Raw genomic sequence first — 24,670 nt, forward strand, 5'->3', positions numbered from 1 at the left:
ATGGGAAAAAAGCAGTCTGCTTCCATGAAGATTTACAGCCTCAGAAACCCTACGGTACTGTCCTTATACAGTGGCTATGAGCCAGAATCAACGCAACGGCAACAGGTTTTTTTTTGGGGGGGGGGGTTGGGGGGGATCAGCTAACTTTGAAATAGATTATCCTGGATTATCTGGTAGGCTCAATGTAATTACAAGGATCCAGAAGAGTGGAAGGCAAAAGAAGACTCAGTATCAGAGTGATGCTACGTGAGAGACAAACGGCCATGCTGGTTTTGAAGACAGAAGGGGCCACCAACCAAGGGATGCAGACAATTTCTAGGAGGTGGAAAAGGCAAGGAAATGGATTCTGCCATAAAACCTCCAGAAAGGAACACAGCCTTGCCAACACATTGATCTTAGCCCAGTGAGGCCCATGTCAGACTTCTGACCTCCAGAGCTGAAGCCAGGAAGTTTGTGGGAATTTGTTACAGCAGCATTAGGAAACTAATACTCTCGTACTAAAACATATTAAGAGCACATAACCTTTCTGAACTTCAGTCTTTCTTCAGTATGATTTGGTCACGGTCAGCAAGTAAGGGCTGATTTGGCTGATCTCTATTTCCCTATCAAATTAGGATTAACCTCATCTATAAAAGCATTTCCCAAATTATACTTCCGCTCAAGATGTAATTGGTGTTTGGTGGGAAGGGAGGGCAATATTCTTTAATCTTCAATATATGAAAAATAGTATCTATATTAACTTGAAAATCTGCTTTTGAGAAAGGTGCCTGACTCTTTCATTGCTATGTAATCGACTCAGTGATTGATGGCCTCTGTTACGGTTCTTATCTTATATATTCTTATTATGTTTAACATATTTTGCCCTTAAAATGAGTCTTTAGTTTTGTTATAAAGGGATATGCTATCAGTCAATCATTCATCTGCAATTAATTTATCTGAGAGATCATTTTTAGGGTTCTACTTTAATCCATGCATTCATAATATGTTATAAACTTCTACTGGTGTTGTCAATATAGAAGTTTTCATTGTCCAGTAAGTTTTGAGAATGCTATAATTTTAACTTGTGTCAAGATGAGTAACTATCCACCATAAAAAATATAAGATTTTCTGAATTGTCTTTATTTTAAAAACCTATACAGAGTTTCAATAAAAATATTGCCATGAAATAATTATACAGCAACAGAAATAAACAAAAAATACAGTTAGAGGTTATCCAAAACAAATTCACAATTTTAAAGTGGGAATACGTATGCTTTATTTCAAATAAAACAGAAGATTTTGCTTCAGATGATCTTCCTCCTGAACATCCAAGATACACACAATTCATCTTTTGAACTGGAACTAGACAACCTACCTACCGATCGTTTCACAAGAAAAAAAAAAAAAGAGCTTCTATTAAATTGATAAACAGCCCTCAAACCATCCGAATACCGATGCAGTCACAAAACAATTATATCACTGTTTCAAAATGTGTACCTTCTGAAAACGAAATCTACATCTGTGTTGTGAAGTGGAATAAACTTTTTTACAGAACGAAGTTGAGTCTCCTTGACAGGCTCGTTTACTTTGTATCAAACCTATCCTCCTCGGACTGCTGTCACAACCCAGCTTCATCCTGAAAGGTGTGAGGTGTTACAGGAAGCGTTTCTATGTCCCTTTAGATGGATATGCTCTAAATGTAAACAACGGCAATAAGGTCTTCGAGCTGTTGACACCCATTTCTTCTACTGAGTTGGGGATGTAGTCCCTTGTTTCTCTAAGACATGAGTCCCTTTCCAATAACGGATTTGATGTACTGAGATCTGTTTTATGCCTTCAGAATCAAAACTCATTTGTATGTCTATACAAAATAGTTTTCAAAAGATCAGAGTACAGCCTTATATAATATTACATCATAGGTTTTATTGATGGTAAAATGTTTGCATTTATTTTAAAAAGCTTAGCTCCTGCTAAACATTTTTTTTTTTTTTAAAACAAAAGCTAGTAAGAATCATTCGCCATACAGAAACTCTATTCACAAACAAGACTTTAATCTGCCAGTAAAAGTTTAAAACACTGGAAAAATCAAAGCAAAACACTGCTCTGAGTCAATAAAACTGCTTTCTATCACCAAATACACTGCATTTAGAATGGCACGAGCATACTGAAGTTAGCAGAAAAACAGTACCCGAGATTCAACCCAAGCAAGCCTAGCATGAAGAATGACATGCAATTCATAATTTTCTTTTAAAAAGGTTTTTAAAAAACCCAATCTTTTTTTTTTTCATTTGAGGGGAGGACAATCTGTGTTTACCACAGATATCTTTCTCTCATACTGAAATAGCTATCTGTACGAACTCTGTCTCCTTTTCCCAGATGCTACTCACGCTACTTTGTATAACGACTTAACACAATTACTTTTCTGGTAACAGTGTCATGGCCATTAATAATCAGTTTTTAGAAACAAATACCAAGTGCAAATCTAGAAAATTTCCTTCAAAGCATTACCCAAAACCAGCACACATACAGTATGGCAATTACACAAGCCAAACAACACGACTTACAAACGTGTGTATGGTGATGCTCACGCACTGAAGACCATTTTCTCTAAAGGGTTAATGCTTGTTGCCAAGTCAGTAATTCTTTCAAGGCACTGAAGAGTTATGTAGATGGATTTTTCCAAAGTATATGTGACAATTGCTTAAACTGTAAAAGCCCTGAGTCAGAACTTCCAACTGCTTCCTGAAATTACAGATCTCAGACAAAATGGCACAGGTTTGTTTTATAAAAAATTACAAGACCATTTTGCTTTTTGGAGGAAAGAAGTCATGTTTATGAAACAAAATCAAGTAGACTGTACAGGAAAAATGAAATACTCAGCAGTACTGTCTGTCTTACACATTTTGTACTCGTCAACTGTAACTCCTGGTCATGGACTGAGGCACCAAAAAGCTGTGACGAGTCATTTCTCCTGTACCTCTGTTTAAATTCTCAAAAGAAAAATCTCAGTTGTAACCTCAGGTTCTCATTTCCTACGTACTCACAAATAAGAATAAATGCTGCAAAGTGTAATACTCTGACAGAAAAGGAGGTAGAAAATGCCAAGGTAGCAATTGACAATTTCAGTTCATCAGCTTCACTATCTAGTTCAGATTTTTGCAATGTATTTTCATCTACTACTAAAAATCTATCAGTAAATTGAGGCTCATTCCAAAGGAGTTTTCCCTCACTATAGCAAAGCAATGTACACGAGACAGAATTAGTTTCCTCAAATTTAATGTTTTAAAGAAGTACAACTGTAATTAATACTGCTATAGTTACAGATGTGTATATATAAAGTTCCAAGTCTATATATGATTATCAAGTAATACCAGTAAGCATTCCTATCGTAACATTCAAGCAAATGAAATTAGATGGCTTTTTTGAGAGACAAAAATATATTTTAAACTTTTACAAGCAGACTAAAGAAAACTGACATTTTTAACAAAAAGGCACACATAATTTGTGAAAATCTATTACCTTTCCAATTTAGTACAAATTCAGAGCTAACCTAATTCTAATGTTTAAAATTTGTTTCTCCCCTCTGGCTCAAGATGAAATAACAAACCTTTCCAATTAAGACACATTCAAAACTTAATTATCATTGTTATTGATACTTTAATGAATGGGAATAACAGAAGAAATGCAGTCATCCTCAAAATTTTAGAAACTTGATGTTTACCATGACTTTAGGTCCTGCAAACACGAACTATTAAGATAATTCAGGTGTTTCTTGATTTCTATATGGTCAAAATTCTATTCCAAAATTCAATTTTTACACCAATTATTACTATAAAACATTTTAAACACTTGAAAGATAAGTGCTTTTCCTTTTGGATTTTTTTTTTTTAAAAAAAGCAAGCTCTATTAAAGCCTATAAATTTACATAGTAATTGTCCATTAAACTGCTCTAGAAATTGATAAGTTTTTTTTTATTGTTCAATACTCTCTCAACTTCCTGCCTTGATGAAATCTACATGATCCTTTTTTTCCTCTACACTCAAACACTGACTTTTCTCTTTCCTACTTCTGATAATCCCACTGCCCTCCCTATCCTATCCCACCCCCTATTTCTCTTAGTTCATAAGATAAACTACTTCCTAGTCCAGTAAGGGTCCAGATGTGAGAACAAACAAAGAACAGCATTTGGGCAACAAGTAACTAGACAACAGGTTTCTCCTATGTAGCAACAACCCAGCAAGCTCTCAAACACAGGAATTTGAAGGGGACAAATCTTAAGTAGCATGCACTTCGATATGCTAAAATGGTCTTAAAGCCTATAGTCAAAGACAGAAATTTAAGAAAGTTATTTGCCAATTAATCTATGCCTCAGTAGCTAGCTGCTCAATTTGTGATGTTTAAAATTACAAATATCTTAATCAAGCATAATTTGGCCAGCTAAACTGAATGCTTGTCTAATATAATATTCCTACACTAATACAAAATGATCTTGCTTGAAAAATCTTCTTGCGCCTATAAAATTAAATACGTATTGGGTATATAGAATAGTATAAGCAATAAGAAGAACGTTAACTTATGTGAACAAAAACCATCAGAATAGCACCATCTGGTAAACTCTGTGTGTGCATTTTGAGTAACAAAACAGATAATCCTAGCTAGAAGATTAAAGGAGTGAGGGAGGACAGAGAGAGAACCCAAATACCACTGCATTAATGACAACTCTTCCGACACACTAGGAAGCAATGTTATCAGTATCCTTGGGTTCCTTCCTTTTGACTACAGAATACTGCATATATACAACCGCTGCACAAGAAATTCTGTATGGACTAAGATGCTGACCATTTTTTCTTAATTTTGTGTATCTGGCCCCTGAAGCATAGTGGTTACCCAATAAATATTTTTTTGAATGAATGCAGGTCAGTTATTTTAAAAAGATGATTCTAGGAAAATAATTCTTTTGAGGCACACGATAAAGAGGTGACAGTGCGAAGGAAATATCCTAACTGGAAAAGTACAGCTCCGAGACACAATAAGAGGTAGCAGTTTCACAGAGTTGGAGGAAAGTCACTTAAACGATTTAAGTTCTTAATTTTATTCTCTCTCACAAACCCCTCAAAAATTTAAAATAGTTTTTCAGGTGCTTGAAAACATGAATATAGAAATATTTCCTATTCATAAAACAAACCTCAAAGTGGTATAATACAGGAAAACCACAAGTATTTAGCACTAGAATTAGTGACTTCTTGACTTTTGTAATGCACGTTTATACATTTTCATATTTTTAATATGAAGGGATAATTAAACTAGTCTGGAAGATAAAATTATCTTTCAGGGATACAAGTTCTAGCACTGCAGTCCAGAAGATAAATAAAAAGGATGTGTAGAGCAGAGCTGCAGACCATTCAACTCTCTGGCTGGCCAAACTATTACCAAGTCTGCAAGGTGCCCCTTCTTTACCACTTGATCTAGTGCAGGGATGGCTGGCCTACGGCATGAAGAAAAGGTAAATCCTGATTTAAGGTGTTTCCAAACCTGCAAGAAGACAGTCTGTTTCTCTATATGAACATCATCGGTCACTTTTAGATCTTCAAAATATGGTTTAAAAAATAACCTCGGTGGCCCTTTATTAGACAACCGAGTAGAGTCAAAATAAATTTTCAAATTTTACTGTTCTAAGTAATAACAGTTACAAAGCTAAACACAAGATACAGAACTGCTCAGACTGAAAAATCAGACAGCAAAGCTCACCATTACTTTTATCAGTACTTGCCTAAGGCAGCAGCAATCAAACAGCCAGAAACATGATGTTTAAGGTCTAGAGACTTTCTACTTTCAAATTTAGTTGTTGTAGTAGAAACAATGAAATAAAAAAAGCTAGCCAGATTCAAAAGGGGGAAAAAACTACAAAAGATACCTGCCTATCCTTAGAAGCTTATGCACAGTATATAGCATACTACTGCCAACAGCTAATATATTCATAATCTAGCAGCAATGAATCTGAATGTACTTCATTTTTCCTAGACGTATTAAGATTTTACTCATTCAAAGAAGAGGAAATGATTAGATACTCTAGAGTCAGAGGTCACGTTTAAAAAAAAAAAAATCTACAGGCAATCAGACATATTTCTGTAAATATCCCGGTCATTCTCTCCAAAGTATTTATTATGAGGTTACTTACTATGCTTTTGATACTGTTGGCAGTTCAGATAATATCCTCATCTGTAGGTATAAAGAGAGACTATTTATAGTAAGTCCCACTGACTGAAAGGGAATAGAAGCCCTACGACGAAGGCAGGATCAGTAACACTGTAAGAACTAGTTAAGTCTGGAGAAGAAAAGACTGCTGGCTTTGGTCAATGCATCATCCTTCTCAGGCCATAGGGTACTACACTATTCCGTACATTAGAAAAGCTGAACGGAACTCAGAGGCCCAAACAGGGCAAGATCATCGCGCTGCTCAGATCAAGCCTGGACGGGTAGCTGTGTGGAACACTGAGGTACACTTTTTCTCAGTTAATATGAGAAGGGCTACTGGTTAATTATCAGTTAATAGGTGCTCTTTCATTGGATGCTTTTCTCCCTTCAAGTCTTCTCTGTGATTGCTTATTTTGCCTTTTTTTGTGTATCAGTCTTTTTGAAACTGGCAATCTGATTCAAGTTGAACAATCCTCTTATATCTAGAAAATAGGCTAAATGCAAAGTCATTCTTTCATTCTATGCTTCTGTCTACTCTAAAAACTTAGAAACAATTGTTTGGAAAACTCTGTTATCTTATAGAAATATGCCCTTAAATATTTGAAACTTAGACTATAATTTTATCATTTAATATAGATGAACCTAATGGTTTGACTTGCTGCTTTAATTTGATGCATGGCTTTTCCAAATACCTTTGACAACTCACTATATAAAATCATGGTAAACTGAAGGATAACTGATTACAAGGAATTATGTCTTTTGAGGTCTAATTTATGAACTGTAAGAGGAAATGCAATGGAAAGAAAAAATAATAGGAGATTGTTACAGAATTTTACCCTTAGAAGCTAAAAGTAAATTACCTATGAATTACACAGATTTGATTCTTCAAATCAGAAAAAGCAAAACAAGGTAGTTTCAAACACTGTTTTGTAGGGGTTTTTCTTGTTCTGGTATACGTAGTCTCATTACACTCTAGTGAAGAAACTATGATGATCAGAAATTAATTCATTGGAACCTCCAACTGGCTTAAAAGGTTACTAACATCTCATGACCAAATACTTTCACTAACAAAATACACGGTGCTTCTTAGTTAATACAAAAGAATTCTTCGCTCAATAGCCTTGCGACAAATAGGACATTCACTCATTCGGTCTCCACAGAGCTGGCACGTTCCGTGACCACAGAGGAAAATCATATTCTTCAGACGATCCAAACACACAGGGCACATGGTCTGTAATGTGAGATAACAAATAAAGTAATAAATGCAGAGACAACTTTACATTTTTTAAGTGTAACTTGTGACAACTCTGTAATATCATCATTTTGTTTTTCTTTTTTAGCCAAAAAACTTTTGGCCATCTAAGCTACATCAATTAGTCCCAATCTACCTGGAGCAAAGGAGAATGAAGAATACCAAAGACACAAGGAAAATATGAGCCCAAGAGACAGAAAGGGCCATATAAACCAGGGACTCCATTAGCCTGAGACCAGAAGAACTAGATGGTGCCTGGCTACCACCAATGACCGCCCCTGATGGAGCAGGAGAAAAGTGGGGTGCAGAACTCAAATTCACATAAAAAGACCAGACTGAGACAGGAGGGACCCCAAAAGATATGGCCCCTGGACTCTCTGTTGGCCCAAAACTAAAACTATTCCCGAAGCCAACTCTTCAGACAAAGATTAGACTGGACTATAAGACATAAAATGATACTTGTGAAGACTATGCTTCTTAGCTGAAGTAGATACATGAGACTAAATGGGCAGCTCGTGTCTGGAGGCAAGATGAGACGGCAAGAAGGGATAGGAGCTGTTTGAATGGACACGGGAAATACAGAGTAGAAAGGAGGAGTGAGCTGTCACATTACAGGGAGAGCAACTAGGGTCAGATAACGACGTGTGTATAAATTTTTGTATGAGAAACAAACTGTAAATGTTCACTTAAAGCATAATTTTAAAAAAAGGAACAAAATAAGTAAAATTTTTTTACTTTTTAAAAATTAAATTTTTAAAAAATAGTTAAGATGTCATCCCTATAAAATAAATATATTGGTTTTATTTTTAGGGTAGTACAAAAGGAAGTTGATGAAAATAGCCTCATTCAGTCTGACTCAGATTTTTTTTTTTTTTAGGTACTACTCTTCTCTTGTATGAAAATGACACAACGGGTGGGGGTGGGGAGGCAGTGTGGCCATATAGCTAGGAACACTCACCAGGCAGTGTGCTAGATATGATACCATCTCAGTCCTGTTATCACTCCCACTTTAAAAATGAGGAAACTGAGGCTCAGAAGAGTTAATAACCTTCCCAAGGCCAGCCAAGTGAACTCAGGTCATGTGACCCCAGAGCTCTTGCTTTTAAGCATTATGCCACAGGCATTACTTAGATCCCCTTAAAAACAACTAGTCTTAATTATAGATTACTAAATGAGAACTTCATGAACTCAGAAAAATTCAGAAGTATGCTAAGTATACTTAAAAACAATCTAGGAAATCACACATCCATTCATGAAAACGCAGTTTATATTTATAAAAATATATTTTACCTTAATATATGGAAACCCTGGTGGCGCAGTGGTTAAGTGCTACAGCTGCTAACCAAGGGGTCGGCAGTTCAAATCTGCCAGGCGCTCCTTGGAAACTCTATGGGGTACCTTGATATATCATAATACTATATTCTGAGTTACACCTTAACCAAATAATATGGAAATGAAATAACTGAACAAAAACGCCAGACTAATAAACTAGGCCTGAAGTCTACATGAAAATGTAGGTACCGCCTCTGACAATATCATTATATACACAGCTCTAGAGATCAGTGTAATAAAAAAAAACAAAAACAAAAAAAGGAACTGTACTCTAATTTAACTCCTCTCCAAAGTAAATTGTCATGTTTACCTACCTTGAAGTTTTGAGAAGCAAACCGGTAGAAAATCGTATCTATTTGGATTTTAAAAAGCCAAACTAGCTTTTTAGCGTCATTAAAATAGTTCTTTTTTCCCGCTAAATTTCCAAGAGTCCTATGTAGTTAATAATTTCCTATTTCCAAAAGTAAATACATCAGTGCAGCCTGTGTTAAGTTACTTTGACATGAATGTTTCCTTAATAATACCATGTGAAATTAATTTTTGTCTACTGAAGAGACACTAGGGTAACAAAGATTAAAGATTAAAAGATGAAGTTATTCACATGTTTTTATGGTAACTTTGAAGGGATCCCTGCAAGAAACCCCATCATTCCTCAGAAAATGACTTTTGTTACAACTGTTTAAATACGTTAGTGATGAATTCTGATGAGGATTATTTAAGGAAGGAGAAACTGTTTGGGAAAGCTTAACTTTGGATCTACATAGAGTTGAATTCTGCCTTTAGGATCCATAATAGGGCTCAGTAAGTGCTGTCATTATCGGAACAATTTCAATTCACAATTAGAAGATAAAATGTTTTCCACAGAAGATTTATTTCATATTCATAAAAAAAAATCAGTTTTACCTTTCTGTAAGTGTGTTATGGGTATGGTGTTGAGATGCTAAGGAGCAACAAAATTTTTAAAAACATTTTATATTAGAATGAGCCAAAGATGTTCCTATCTACATGGAGAACATTTATAGATCCACTTTTATTTTTACCTATTTATTATGTAACAAGTATGTACTAGGTGCTAGATTTCAAACAAAAAACTGGCCCCATCATACAGTTTTCACTTTTTCGGATGGGGTGTTTAAGTTCCTAACAAATATACACATTTAATTCTAAATTAGTTATCACAAGGCAACATCACTACTGTGTTACTTTAACATCAGACAGAAATGGCAGAAGCGATGACTCTTACTTATTATATGCCTACAAATTTTAGCTACTTTCTTAATTGCTGTTTTTATTAAAGTAGACATAAAAGAATACTTCTGTTAGTATGTGTAGAACATAAAGAACAACGTAACACCCAGCGCAGGGCAAAGAAGGCCACTGATACTTTTGAAATTTCTCTGTATGCTCTTCCCAATCTCTTCCACCCTCCCTCACTAATGACTATTCTCCTGAATTCTGCATTTATCTGTCTCTTGCTTTTCTTTACATACATATATATACACACACATATACATTTTTCTACTTTCAGTTGAAGTATCACATATATACAGAAATGTGCACAAATTATAAGCTTACAGTTCAATAAAATTTCACCAACTGAACTAACACATGTAACTGGCACCCAGATCGAGGAATAAGATTATCAGTACTTTAGAAACTTCCCTGTGTCCCCTCCCAGCCATTCCCGGCCAAGAAAATCACTCCCCTAACTTTAAAAACCATCTACATGGTTTTGATCAAGTTTATATCCCTAAACAATATCCTATCTAGCTTTATTAGATAATGACAAACTACTCTGCAAACGGTTTTTACCAATTTATATTCCCACCAGCACAGAGTGTATGAGAGTTACGGCTGCTACACATTCTGCCTAACACTTGACATTAACAGTCCTTAAACATTTTCAGTCTGGTGGATGTGAAAACGCACCTCATAGTTTTAATTTTCATTGCCTGATTGCTAATGTGCTTGACTACTTTTTCGTATGATTATTGGCCATTTATGTTTTCTATATCGGAAGCTGCCTGATTAAAAATCTTCTAATCAGATATTATTCATTATAAACATTCAATACTACAAGCAATACATTAATATAAACTATGCTCACTACAGAGAACACCAGTAGCTTTATACAAAAACATGAAAAGCTATTCTCAGAATCACTGCTCACAGGAAGAGATCATCACCTGCTCTTTAATGTCCTGTAACTGCTGCTGCAGCTTTTGCACGTCTGCGTTGACATTGGTATTATCCTTGTCCTTCTGTAACACTGGAATAGTCCCACTTGCTATAATGGAGATAAAAATTTTAAATGTTATTACCATTTTGATACAAGAATGATTTTTTTTTTTTCTAAAATCACTAGTTTTGCTTATTAAAGACACAAAACTACCACTAGAATCCTCTTTTAAAATTATTTTTTCCAAGGCGAGCACGAGATGGCGGAATAGCCAGAAGCTTCCGGTGACCCCTCTTTAAAAAAAAGACCAGAAAAAAACAAGTAAAACGATTATATTTATGACAAGCTAGGAGCCCTGAACATCAAAGGCAAAGTCAGAAAACGGACTGAGTGACAGGGGGAGGGAGAGATGGTTGAGAAGCGGAGAGGAGTCACTGGACCTGATTCACCGGGATCACTCAGGCAACATTCCCGGGAGCAATTGCAGAGTGCTGGTAGTAACATTCAGCCACAGTTTCTTCAAAGAGAAACAGCCAGCCACACAGCCTACTCCAGAACCAGAGAAAAATGGTGCTCTTGGCAAAAGCTAAGTATTTGCATATATTTTACCGCGCCACACACCTCCAAGCCAGCCTCAGTGGCTGTTGATTTCCCTGGGCCTGAGATAAGCCCTGCTAAGCACTCACAGCCATTCTCCTGGCCTTGGGGTAGGAATAAATTCACAGCTGAGGAAAAGATAATTTGCCAGCTCCACTAACCTGGGGAGCTCAGGACAGAAGCAGCTCCTGTCCAGGCATAAACCGTCTGCGGACTTTGAATACCTTTCCCCTCTGCATGGACCTCTGTGGACCTGTTTTAGGAGAACAGGCCTTTGTTGGCTGGCTGCAACTGTTTCAACTGTGAGGTGGAGAGGTGGGTGTTTGATGTTTGATGCTGCTTTGCATATTAAACAGGGTCGTCACCTACCCACATCAGGGCCTAAGGACTGGTAGCTACACTCAGGTCACCCAGCCACCCCGCAACAGGGGTCCAAGGATAACTGGTGCCTCCCAGTCCTTACAAACAAAAGCACTGGGTGCCCATGGTCTGTCTGCAGAACCCACACACCTGTACACTCTAAGGAACAGGGACATGCTTTCCTCACAGACACTCAGGGGACAGTTGTCAGCCCCCTGCCTTGTTCAGAGAGTGACCCCCTGCTACAACCAGATACTGGTACCTATGCCAATCACCCATGCCTCTCTAAGACTGTAGGACAGAGCCTGTACCACACACTTGATGACCAGCTACCTGGACACCTGAGCTGAATCCAAGTAAGAAAAGTGAATGGACTACTAGGCTCACATACCTGATAAGAGCTCCAGCCATCTGGTGACAGGATGTCAGGGTTTAAAAGGCAAAAATAACCAAGTTAGCTCAATCAAGCAACCCATTTGGGCATATAAAAACAAAAGAAACCAAGAAGCTACGATACAGTAAGCAAATATAAAATGAATTAATACAATAATTTATAGATGGCACGGAGACAACAGTCAATATCAAGTCCCATAAAGAAACAGACCATGATCGCGTCAACAAGCTCTCAAAACATAGAAACAAGGGATCTTCTGGATGAAGGTGCCTTCCTGGAACTGCCAGATGCAGAATACAAAAGATTAATATACAGAACTCTTCAAGAAATCAGGAACAAGTTTAGGAAGGAGATCACGCAATACACAGAACAAGCCAAGGAACACACAGATAAAGCAGTTGAAGAAATTAAAAAGGTTATTCAGGAACAAAATGAAAAATTTAATAAGCTGCAAGAATCCATACAGAGGCAGAAATCAGAAATTCAGAAGATTAACAATAAAATTACAGAATTAGAAAACACCATAGAAAGTGAGAGGAGCAGAACTGAGCAAGCAGAAGGCAGAATTGGTGAGCTTGAAGATAAAGCACTTGGCACCAATATATTTGAAGAAAAATCAGATAAAAGAATTAAAAAAAATGAAGAAACCTTAAGAATCACGTGACACTATCAAGAGAAATAACCTACGAGTGACTGGAGTACCAGAACAGGGAGGGATAACAGAAAACACAGAGAGAATTGTTGAAGATTTGTTGGCAGAAAACTTCCCAGATATTATGAAAGATGAGAAGATATCTATCCAAGATACTCATTGAACTCCACATAAGGTAGATCTTAAAAGAAAGTCACCAAGACATATTATTATCAAATTTGCCAAAACCAAAGACCAAGAGAGAATTTTAAAAGTGGCTAGAGATATATGAAAAGTCACCTACAAAGGACAGTCAATAAGAATAAGCTTGGACTACTCAGCAGAAACCATGCAGGCAAGAGGGCAACAGGACGACTTATATAAAGCATTGAAGGAAAAAAATTGCCAGCCAAGAATCCTATATTTAGCAAAACTGTCTCTCAAATGTGAATGATATTAGGACATTTCCAGATAAACAGAAGTTTAAGGAATTCATAAAAACCAAACCAAATCCACAAGAAATACTAAAGGGAGTTCTTTGGTTAGAAAACCAATAACATCAAGTGTCAGCCCAAGACTAGAACACTGGACAGAGCCATCAGATGTCAACCCAGAGACAGAAATCACAAAATTAAATCAAGATAAAAAATGTCCAAATCAGGGAAACAGCGATGTTATTATGTAAAAGAAGACACCATTAAAACAATAAAGAGGGACTAAGAAATGCAGTCACAGATCTTTCATATGGAGTGGAAGACAAGGCGATATAAAGAAATAAAAGTTAGGTTTAAACTTAGAAAAACGAGTAAATATTAAGGTAACCACAAAGGAGACTAACAATCCTACTCATCAAAATAAAATAAAAGAAAAAAAAGAGACTCAGCAGAAACAAAATCAACAACAATGAATAAAAGGAAAAGAAAATATATAAAGATAAACTACTCAGCACAAAAAATTAAGTGTGAAAAAGAAACTGTCAACAACACACAAAAAAATACATCAAAATAACAGCACTAAACTTTAAAAAAAAAAAAAAAAAACTCATACCTATCTGTAATTATGCTGAATGTAAATGGACTAAATGCACCAATAAAGAGACAGACAGTGACAGAATGGATTAAAAACACGATCCATCTATATGCTGCCTACAAGAGACACACCTTGGACTCAGAGATACAAACTAAAACTCAAAGCATGGACAAAAATATATCAGGCAAACAACAATCAAAAAACAGCAGGAGTGGCAATATTAATTTCTGACAAAATAGACTTTAAAGTTAAATCCACCACAAAGGAAGGATACTATGTAATGATTAAAGGGACAATATACCAGGAGGATATAATCATATTAAATATTTATGCACCCAATGACAGGGTTGCAAGATACATAAAACAAACTCTAAAATAAATGCCCCAAATCAACCAATTTGACCTCATAGACATATAAGGAACACTCCACCCAACAGCAGCCAAATATACTTTCTTTTCTAGTGCACATGGAACATTCTCTAGAATAGACCACATACTAGGTCATAAAGCAAGCCTTAGCAGAATCCAAAACATTAAAATATTACAAAGGATCTTCTCTGACCAAAGGGCCAAAAAGTAGAAATCAGTAACAGAAAAAGCAGGGAAAAGAAATCAAACACTTGGAAACTGAATACCCTGATCAAAAAGAACTGGGTTATTGAAGACATTAACGATGGAATGAAGAAGCTCATAGAATCCAATGAGAATGAAAACACTTCCTATCAGAACCTTGGGGCACAGTAAAACCAGTGCTCAGACAATAAGTGCACACATACAAAAAGAAAGGGCCAAAGTCAAAAATTATCCCTACAATTTGAACAAATAGAAAGAGAGCAGCAAAAGAAACCCTCAGGCACCAGAAGAAAGCAAATAATAAAAATTACAGCAGAATAAAGAAATACAAAATGGAAAAACAATTGAAAGAGTTAACGAGACCAAAAGCTGGTTCTCTGAAAAAATTAACAAAATTGATAAGCCATTGGCCAAACCGACAAAAGAAAAACAAAAGAGGACGCAAAGAACCTGAATAAGAAATAACCAAGAACTGATTTTAAAAGAATCCTATCAGACTACTACGAAAGACTGTACTCTAACAAATTTGAAAACCTGGAAGAAATGAATGAATTCCTAAAAACACACTACCTACCTAAACTAGCACAGAGGTAGAACAACTAAATACACCCATAACAAAAGAACAAATTTGAAGGTATTCAAAAAACTCCCAACAGAAAAAAACCCTGGCCCAGACGGCTTCACTGCACAGTTCTACCAAACTTTCAGAGAAGAGTTAACACCACTACTATTAAGGTATTTCACAGCACAGAAAAGGACAGAATACTCCCAAATTCACTGTATGAAGACAGGATATCCCTGATACCAAAACCAGCTAAAGACGCTACAAAAAAATTACAGACCTATACACCTCATGAACTTAGATGCAAAAATCCTCAACAAAATTCTAGCCAATAGAATTTAACAACATATAAAAAAAAATTATTCACCATGACCAAGTGGGATTCATACCAGGTGTGAAGGGACAGTTCAGCATTAGAAAAACAATTAATGTACCCTGTCATATAAATAAAACATAAGAACTACATGATCTTATCAATTGATGCAGAAAAGACATTTGACAAAGTTCAACACCCATTCGTGATAAAAAAAACTCTCAGCAAAATAGGAATAGAAGAAAAATTCTTCAACATAATAAAGGGCATTTATACAAAGCCAACATCATCCTAAATAGAGAGAGTCTGAAAGCATTCCCCTTGAGATCGGGAACCAGACAAGGACGCCCTCTATCACCATTCTTATTTAACATTCTGCTGGAGCGCCTAGCCAGAGCAATTAGGCTAGATAAAGAAATAAAGGGCAACCAGATTGGTAAGATGTCAAAGTATCTGTATTTGCAGATGACATGATCTTATATACAGAAAACCCTAAAGAATCCTCAAGAAAACTACTAAAACTAATAGAAGAGTTCAGCACAGTATTGGGATACAAGATAAACATACAAAAATCAGTTGGATTCCTCTACACTAACAAAAAGAACATCGATGAGGAAATCATCAAATCAATACCATTTACAGTAGCCCCCAAGAAGATAAAATGCTTAGGAATAAATCTTACCAGAGACGTAAAAGACCTATACAAAGAAAACTACAAGACACTACTACATAAGTGGAATAACATACCTTGCTCATGGATAGGAAGACTTAACATTGTAAAAATGTCTACTCTACCAAAAGCAATCTATAGATACAATGAAATTCTGATCCAAACTCCAAAGGCTTTTTTTAATGAGATGGAGAAACAAATAACCAACTTCGTATGGAACAGAAAGAGGCCCTGGATCAGTAAAGCGTTACTGAAAAAGAAGAACAAAATGGGAGGCCTTACTCTAACTGATTTTAGAACCTGTTATACCGCCACAGTAGTCAAAACAGCCTGGTACTGGTACAACAACAGTATGTAGACCAATGGAAAAGAATTGAGAATCCAGACGTAAATCCATACACATATGAGCAGTTGATATTTGACAAAAGCCCAAAATCAGTTAAATGGAGAAAAGACAGTATGTTTCAAATGGTGCTGGCATAACTGGATATCCATCTGCAGAAAAATGAAACAAGACCCATACCTCACTCTATGCACAAAAACTAACTCAAAATGGATCAAAGATCTAAATATAAAACCTAAAATGATAAAGATTATGGAAGAAAAAATAGGGACAATGCTAGGAGCCCTAATACATGGCATAAAGAGTATGCAAAACATTACTAACAATGCAGAAGAGAAACTACGTAACTGGGAGCTCCTAAAAATCAAACACCTATGCTCATCCAAAGACTTCACCAAAAGAGGAAAAAAATTACCTATGGACTGGGAAAAAGTTTTTAGCTATGACATTTCTGATCAGTGTCTGATCTCTAAAATCTACATGATGCTGCAAAAACTCAACTACAAAAAGACAAATAACCCTATTAAAAAATGGTCAAAGGATATGAACAGGCACTTCACTAAAAAGACATTCAGGTAGCTAACAGATACATGAGGAAATGCTCATGATCATTAGCCATTAGAGAAATGCAAATCAAAACTAAAATGAGATTCCATCTCACTCCAACAAGGCTGGCAGTAATCTAAAAAACACAAAATAATAAATGTTGGAGAGGTTGTGCAGAGACTGGAACACTTATACACTGCTGATGGGAATATAAAATGGTACAACCATTTTGGAAATCGATTTGGCGCTCTCTTAAAAAACTAGAAATAGAACTACCATACGAGCCAGCAATCCCACTCCTTGGAATATATCTTAGAGAAATAAGAGCCTGTACTGGAACAGACATATGCACACCCATGTTCATTGCAGCACTGTTTACCATAGCAAGATGGAAGCAACCAAGGTGCCCATCAACGGATGAATGGGTAAATTATGGCATATTCACACAATGGAATATTATACATCGATAAAGAACAATGATGAATCTGTGAAACATTTCATAACATGGAGGAATCTGAAGGGCATTATGCTGAGTGAAATTAGTCAGTTGCAAAAGGACATATATTGTATGAGACCACTACTATAAGAACTCGAGAAATAGTTTAAACAGAGAAGAAAATATTCTTTGATGATCATGAGAGTAGGGACAGAGGGAGCAGGGTTTTCGTTAATTAGATAGTAGATAACTATTTTAGTTAGAGGGAAAGACAACACACGATACAGGAAAGGTCAGTACAACTGGGCTAAACCAAAAGCAAAGAAATTTCCTGAATATACTGAACACTTCAAATGCCAGCGTAGCAGGGGCAGGGGTTTGGGGACCATGGTATCAGGGGACATCTAAGTCAACTGGCATAATAAAGTCTATTAAGAAAACAGTCAGAATCCCACTTTGGAGAGTGGCGTCTGGGGTCTTAAAATCTAGCAAGTGGCCATCTAAGATGCATCAATGGGTCTCAACCCACCTGGAGCAAAGGAGAATGAGGAACACCACACCAAAGACACAAGGTAATTATGAACCCAAGAGACAGAAAGGGCCACACAAACCAGAGACTACATCAGCCTGAGACCAGAAGAACTAGATGGTGCCCGGCTACAACCGATCACTGCCCTGACATGGAACACAACAGAGAATCCCTGAAGGAGCAGGAGAGCAATGGGATGCAGACCTCAAATTCTCATAAAAAGACCAGTCTTAACGGTCTGACTGAGACTAGAAGGACTCTGAAAATCATGGTCCCCAGACCTTTTGTTAGCCTAAGACAGGAACCATTCCCAAAGCCAACTCTTCAGACAGGGATTAGACTGGACAATGGGACAGATAATGATACTGGTGAAGACTAAGCTCCTGGGATCAAGTAGACACATGAAGCTATGTGGGCAGCTCCTGTCTGGAAGGGAGATGAGAGGGCAGACAGGGTCAGAAGCTGGCCGAATGGACAGGGAAGTAGAGAGTGGAGGGAAGGAGTGTGCTGTCTCATTAAAGGGAGAGGAACTATACAGCAAGGTGTATATAAATTTTTGTATGAGAGACTGACTTGATTTGGAAACTTTCACTTAAAGCACAATAAAAATTTTTTTAAAAAGTCTTTTTCCCACTTGGACAACAGGTACAGCAGTGACAGTTATGTCACACTCCTTTATTTGCAATCTTCAAAAAGAAATAGGTATACACATTGCATATATTTTATTCTGCCAGGCAGCTCTCCATATAGACCTTTTGGATTTTCCTTTGCTTGCTTGATTCCTTTGACAAACTCTCAGATACATTTTATGCTTGTTTTCTGTGCTCCTGCTCTGTATGAATCTAGAAGGTAGGCAGCACAGCATGGATAAAGTCTTACCAGTTTCGGTAGCAATAATTATCTTACAGTCTTCTCAGGTGATTTTTATGAGGACAACAACCTAGCTTCTTTCTTTATGTCCAAATCTCCTTGCTGTTACTGGTTTGAGATGATAACTCAAGAAAGGCCATAATCAAGTGGTCTAACAGCAAAATCTTTGATTTCACTTTTCCTATTCTCTTGGTTTTGAGTCAATCTAATTCCAGGATTTTTATTCTGCTGTATTTGTGTTAAAGACGAAAGACCTGAGCAAAAAAGTGGCTACACTCACGTTCTTCCTCATCTGTTCACAGAACATGTTCACAGGATGAAATCAAAGATACCATCCAGCTTATATCTAGCACAAAAATGAAAAATATCTTTTCTCAGAAATCATTTATTCTGCATCTCCGCACTTGCTCACTGAGTTTACTTCTCGTATAGCTTCAGTTTCTGACCCCAAGCTTTCCATTCCATAAAACATTTAAGTGCAGTAGGAAAGCTGGCTATGTAAAGGAGTCGTGTTGTTAATACTTTTGTAAACTGCAGAAACAATTTGTAATATGATGTTACACTAAGATATATAAGGTTCATTATTTAAAAAAAGACAGCATATTTTCTTTAAGCAAGAACACAACTATATACCATCCATGGCTATTTCTTAAAAGACAAATGTTTTAAGTTCTATAATCATACCACAAACTAGAAAAATACAACTTCAGGTTTCTTGTAATGAAGGCCCCAAAAGAGCACCTGTTCCTCTGCGCATCCAAGTCACATATCTCATGTTTTACAAGGCAACCGTGTACTACAAATAAATGAGAAGAGTTGTTTGTGGAAGCACCAAAAGAAAAGGAAGTATGAACGGGCCTCAAAAACTCACAAATATCATCAGCAGTGTCTTCGGCACTTTTCCCTCCACAGCACATGATGAAAGGCACCCTTCGTTCAACGACTGCCCGACACTGCACACACTTTTTCATCAGACTGGCACAGTCTGGAAAAGAGCAGCAGAAATGCTTCTTATAAGGGAGACTATGAGTATCACCTCTCTCTGTTCATTTTTATAACTTAAATTTAACTTTAGCTTATTATTAGATGACGAACTGTTTTCCAAAGTGTTTTTCAATTTCTATTCCCCTCAACAGTGTATGAGAGTTATGGATTCTACATAGTTTGCCTAATACTTGATGCTGACTGCCTTTAACACTTCCCCAATCTAATAGGTGTGAAAAGGCCCAGATGAACACTAACATATGCATTAAGTGAATTATATCAACACACTCCTACCCCTTTAAAATGTTATCAACCTAAGAATGAGTATTCTCCATTGTTAGCCTCTAGAGTTGATAGCCGTTCGTAATGAAAATAATGAGATTCTCTAACATATTTGAGTAAATAGTGAAAGTAACTTTTTTTTTTAAAGTAACAAGAAGTTTTTTAATCTTAAGGCCTTAGTATAAAGAAGGGAGGTACCCTTCACAAATTTCAACTAATACTGGAAGTATAAAATAACACACAGTGCTTCAACATATTCTTCCCATCAGCATTCCCATTATTAATGTACACTCCGTATCTTAGCCTACATACCAAATGACTCTGTCATTTCAAAAACAGGAAAAATAACAAAAACTGTGGCAGGGCATCAGGGATAACTGAAGAAAAGATACTAAACTTCAACAAGGCACAAAACCACTGATGTGCTCAGAGTGAGGCACATACTCCAAATAGTGACAGGTGGAAAATGGTTATCAAATTCAATCTCGTGCCAAGGTCTAAACAGAGATAGGTCTGATGCTGGGCTTTTTGCAAGATGAGCTACGTAGGAGCTAATGCAAGTGGATAAGTCTGCTATGGGATTTGGCATCAATCTCAGACAGACTTTTCTCTTAAGTGTATAGGATCTATTTAGGTATTTCAACATATAATATGTAACCATAATTATCTAAAATTCTTACAACTGTTAAGCTGGGTTGTTATAGTGTTTCTATAAAATTTTTTCTTGGCCCCTCCAGAGGGATATAATCTCTCATTTATTTATACTCACTGTGATGTGGGTACTGGACTAACTACTTTACTGTATACTCAGCGAGAGAGACATGTTCCGTCCCAACTTCATCTCCCCTAGCAAATAAATGTTTAACAACTTGTCTGTAAAATGGAAAAAGCAGAATCTAGTTCCTAGGATTATTGTGAACATAAATGAGAAAATACTGAAAAAGAGATTTAAATGCCCGGTACAAAGTTATGAGCTCAATAAAAGTTACCTCTTGTTCTTGTTACATTTAAACAAAAGACTATGTAAAAGGTGTGGGAGATTTCTGGGGAAAATACATTAAGTCTCTAGAATCCATGTTATCAACTAATAATTAGCTTTCAAGTCCCATGCAGGGTGTTACTTTGGCCTAAGACAGAGGTCAGAAAACTACAGCCTGTGAGCCAAATCCAGCCTGTCACTTGTTTTTTTAAACCAAGTTTCACTGGAGCACAGTAATGCCCATTTCTTTATGTTCTCTCTATGGTTACCTTTTCACTACAATGGCGAAGTTGAGTAGTTGGAGAGTAAGAGGTCAGTGGCTACTACAGAGACCGTTTGGCCTGAAAAGCCAAAAATTTACTATTTCACTCTTCAGAGAACATGTCTGCCAACCCCTGGGCCCATAAAAACTTAAGTAACTAGAGCCTTTTTCACTTAAGACAGAAAATTCTCTATGTGCTCCTCTGAGAGTTGATAATAGCCATCATACCAGCCTTTGGTAAAAAGAAATAGTTACTTGAAGCAAAATGTTACCATATAAAACTCTGACCCTTTCTGTAGCTGACTGAATACAAAAGGACTAAGGCTTAAAGCAAATCTATGTAAATGAAACTAAAAACCAAAAAAAAAAAAAAAAAAGAAAAAGAACCCCCCTGCTGTCAAGTAGATTCCAACTCATAGAATCAATTCATGGCAACCCTATCAGACTAAGCAGAACTGCCCATACAGTTTCCAAGGAGTGCCTGGTGGATTCGAACTACCAACTTTTTGGTTAGCAGCTGTAGCACTTAACCACTATGCCACCAAGGTTTCCAAATGAGACTAAACTATCATGTAATTGCTTTATTACCCTAAGCGCAGTGGTTAAGAGCTTGGCTGCCAACCAAAAGATCAGCAGTATGAACCCACTAGCCACTCCTTGGAAACCCTATGGAGCAGTTCCACTCTTATAGGGTTGCTGTGAGTTGGAATCGACTAGACAGCGATGGTTTTTTTTTTGTAAGCAGATTTATATTAAAAATTAACACCCATTGACTGAATTATTTCATAATGTGAAACACCATGCATTACCTTTCACCTACAAAATTAAAAGATAAAATTGCTAAGTTCAAAATCCTTCATTAACAAAATGAAAAAAAAAAAGACAACAGAGTATCAAACATGTTATGAACTTAACAATAAGGGGGCTATAAAAAGCAAAGGGCATCAAAAGAATATGTTTAAGAGATTTTTAAAGCATCTCTTAAACTGCCCTCTTTTTAACACCTCTTAAGCACTGCCCTCACAAAGAGAAGATTTCTATAAGATCTCTTAATGGAAGGCTAGAACAATAACCCTATCTGGATGCTTCTAACCGAAAGGTCAGCAGTTCTGGCAGCACAAATCCACCAACTGCTCCTTGGAAGCCCTATGGGGTCAATTCTACTCTATCCTACAGGATTGCTGTGAATCGGAATCAACTTGACAACAACGGGTTATGGTTGCTGTGGGGAAAATATGCAGGAAAGGCAATATTAAGGTGAAGACAAGTGAAGATGTGCACATCTTATCTGGGAGAAAAAGTCAGACACCCATGTTTCAACATCCATTTTTTGAAATAAATTTCTATTGTTTGAGAAAAGAAATCATCCTGTGGTAAAGCAAGTGAAATCAAAATCCAAACTAGTAGAAGACTGCACATTCATTCTTCTCTAATGCTCAGGCGTACGGCGGGAAATAGCTGACACTCAAGTACAGAGAAAGAAATAGAAGGTATTAGAGGCCCACCAATAATTGTTTGTGAGTTACAATTAAAAAAAAAAAAAAATCAAACATACAATTTTTGTTATATTTTTACTGTTAGAATACCATTCAGCAAGTTTTCTATAGGCTACTTACTCTCACAAGCACACATGTGTCCACAAGGTTGAAAAAGAACAGCTGCTTTCTTGTCAGAGCATACCACACATTCTTCAATCTACAGAAAGGAGGTTACAGTAGAAAAGAGAACATTTACAGTTAAATCTAGTAACTCTTAACAGTTCCATTTGTACCCAAACGTATTTCCTCTATAAAGAAACACTCTAGGCACACAGAAATTTAACACATACCTCTCCTCTCCTGGTTACTCATTTTTACATCTTTATATATCCCAGCTTAAAAAACAAACCAACAAAAAAAACTCGTTGCCAGCGACTCAATTCCGACTCATAGCGACCCTACTAGGACAGAGTAGAAGTGCACCATAGGGTTTCCAGGGAGCAGCTGGTGGATTCGAACTGCCAACCTTCTGGTTAGCAGCTGAGCTCTTAACCACTGTCCACCAGGGTTCCACACCCCAGTATATCAGGCTCTATTTCCACATTCATCTCCCTAGCTGTCCTAAAGAATAATACAGAAAAACTCCATTTCCTCTGAGGTCAGAGAGGCTGGGCTAGACTTCCTTTTTTTTTTTTTCCTCAAAAACTACTTTGACGGGAAACTAAAAGGACAAGCAACAAATAAAGAGGTATGAAAATAAACGAGAAGTCAGATTTCTTGTAATAAAAATTTACCCAGGGTTGACTAGACTGCTAAAGCTTAAGGCGGATCTTTCTGTTTACCCACATCTGAGGACCTCTACCTAAAAAAATCCTTTCCAGGCCTTTGTCAATTCCCCACTCTGGCTACAGCAAAGCTCTAGACTATTCTTTCTCTTTGAACTCTAAAGGAACAAGTTTTCCACAACCTAGCCATAATTTCCCCAATTTCACGTCCTCTCTCATCCCCCCTTAACCTGAGTTTTGAGTGCACAGCTATTTCTTAACAACCTTTGCTCTGGCTTCCTTTATCCGAGCCCCACCCCACTGCCCTTGGCTTCATACCCGTCTTTCATACCATCTTCTCCCTTCTAACACACATCACATTTACCCATATTTTGTGCCATTTAATATTACTGTCCAAAAATGATGGCCACCACTCACCTTCTCCTAAACAACCAATTATCGCACACATTCTCCCTATGGACTTTCCCAATTTATATATATTTTTTATAGATACAGAATTTACACATGGTTAAGCCTCAGGGTGTTTTTTTGTTTGTTTTTTTAACCTGAACAACCAGGAACAATCCTTCCACACAGAGGATTTTTTTTAAAGTATCTCTTAAACTGCCCTCTTTTAAAGCATCTCTTAAGTACTGCCCTCACAAGGAGTAAAGTGCCTACTAGCTCAATACCTAACACAAAGTCAGTGCCCAATACATGATAATCCTTTTTCTCTACATATGCTAATGTGTTTTTTAAAAATGCTTTCCAGTATATTTGTCTATGTATTTGAATTGTCTTTAAAGAGTTTAAAATGATCTAGCAAATTAGATCTAACCATTTAAAAACCAAATCCCCTATTTAAAAAAAAAACAAACATTTTGTAGCCATAACCTTCTGCCACTTCCCCAGGCTATATTCCCAGGATGGCCTCCTAAAAATAAAAAAAAAAATGTGAACCCATTATTCAACCTCCACCAGCGTTAAGGGTGCCCACTTCCCACATTTCTTGCTAACATTTTTTTTTGGTATTTTTTTTTTAACCGCTATTGAGGACATACTCAGAAAATACACCCACAATTTCTACAGACTCAATTCCGTGACATCGATTACGTTCTTCAAGTTGTGTAA

The 24,670-nt window shown here is 36.7% G+C and overlaps 1 protein-coding gene across 5 annotated transcripts in view; it reads right to left on the minus strand.

Annotated features, from left to right (window-relative positions):
- Nucleotides 1–1,230: 1,230 nt before the first annotated feature.
- The window catches only part of MIB1 (MIB E3 ubiquitin protein ligase 1), a 155,739-nt gene continuing 132,299 nt past the window's right edge, over nucleotides 1,231–24,670 (minus strand). For 3 of the 5 annotated variants that reach the window (XM_064294654.1, XM_064294650.1, XM_064294652.1), the window contains 4 exons: nucleotides 22,914–22,992; nucleotides 19,662–19,775; nucleotides 10,945–11,045; nucleotides 1,231–7,405 (listed from right to left, as the gene is read on the minus strand). In XM_064294654.1, the coding sequence (XP_064150724.1) occupies nucleotides 7,265–7,405; nucleotides 10,945–11,045; nucleotides 19,662–19,775; nucleotides 22,914–22,992 (435 nt within the window). In that variant the 3' untranslated portion in view covers nucleotides 1,231–7,264. Of the gene's footprint in view, nucleotides 7,406–10,944; nucleotides 11,046–11,604; nucleotides 11,788–12,285; nucleotides 12,306–19,661; nucleotides 19,776–22,913; nucleotides 22,993–24,670 lie in introns of those variants that run through there. The other 2 variants (XM_064294653.1, XM_064294651.1) reach the window with 2 other exon arrangements.

Source organism: Loxodonta africana, chromosome 11 (assembly GCF_030014295.1).
Source record: "Loxodonta africana isolate mLoxAfr1 chromosome 11, mLoxAfr1.hap2, whole genome shotgun sequence".
NCBI lineage: Eukaryota > Metazoa > Chordata > Mammalia > Proboscidea > Elephantidae > Loxodonta > Loxodonta africana.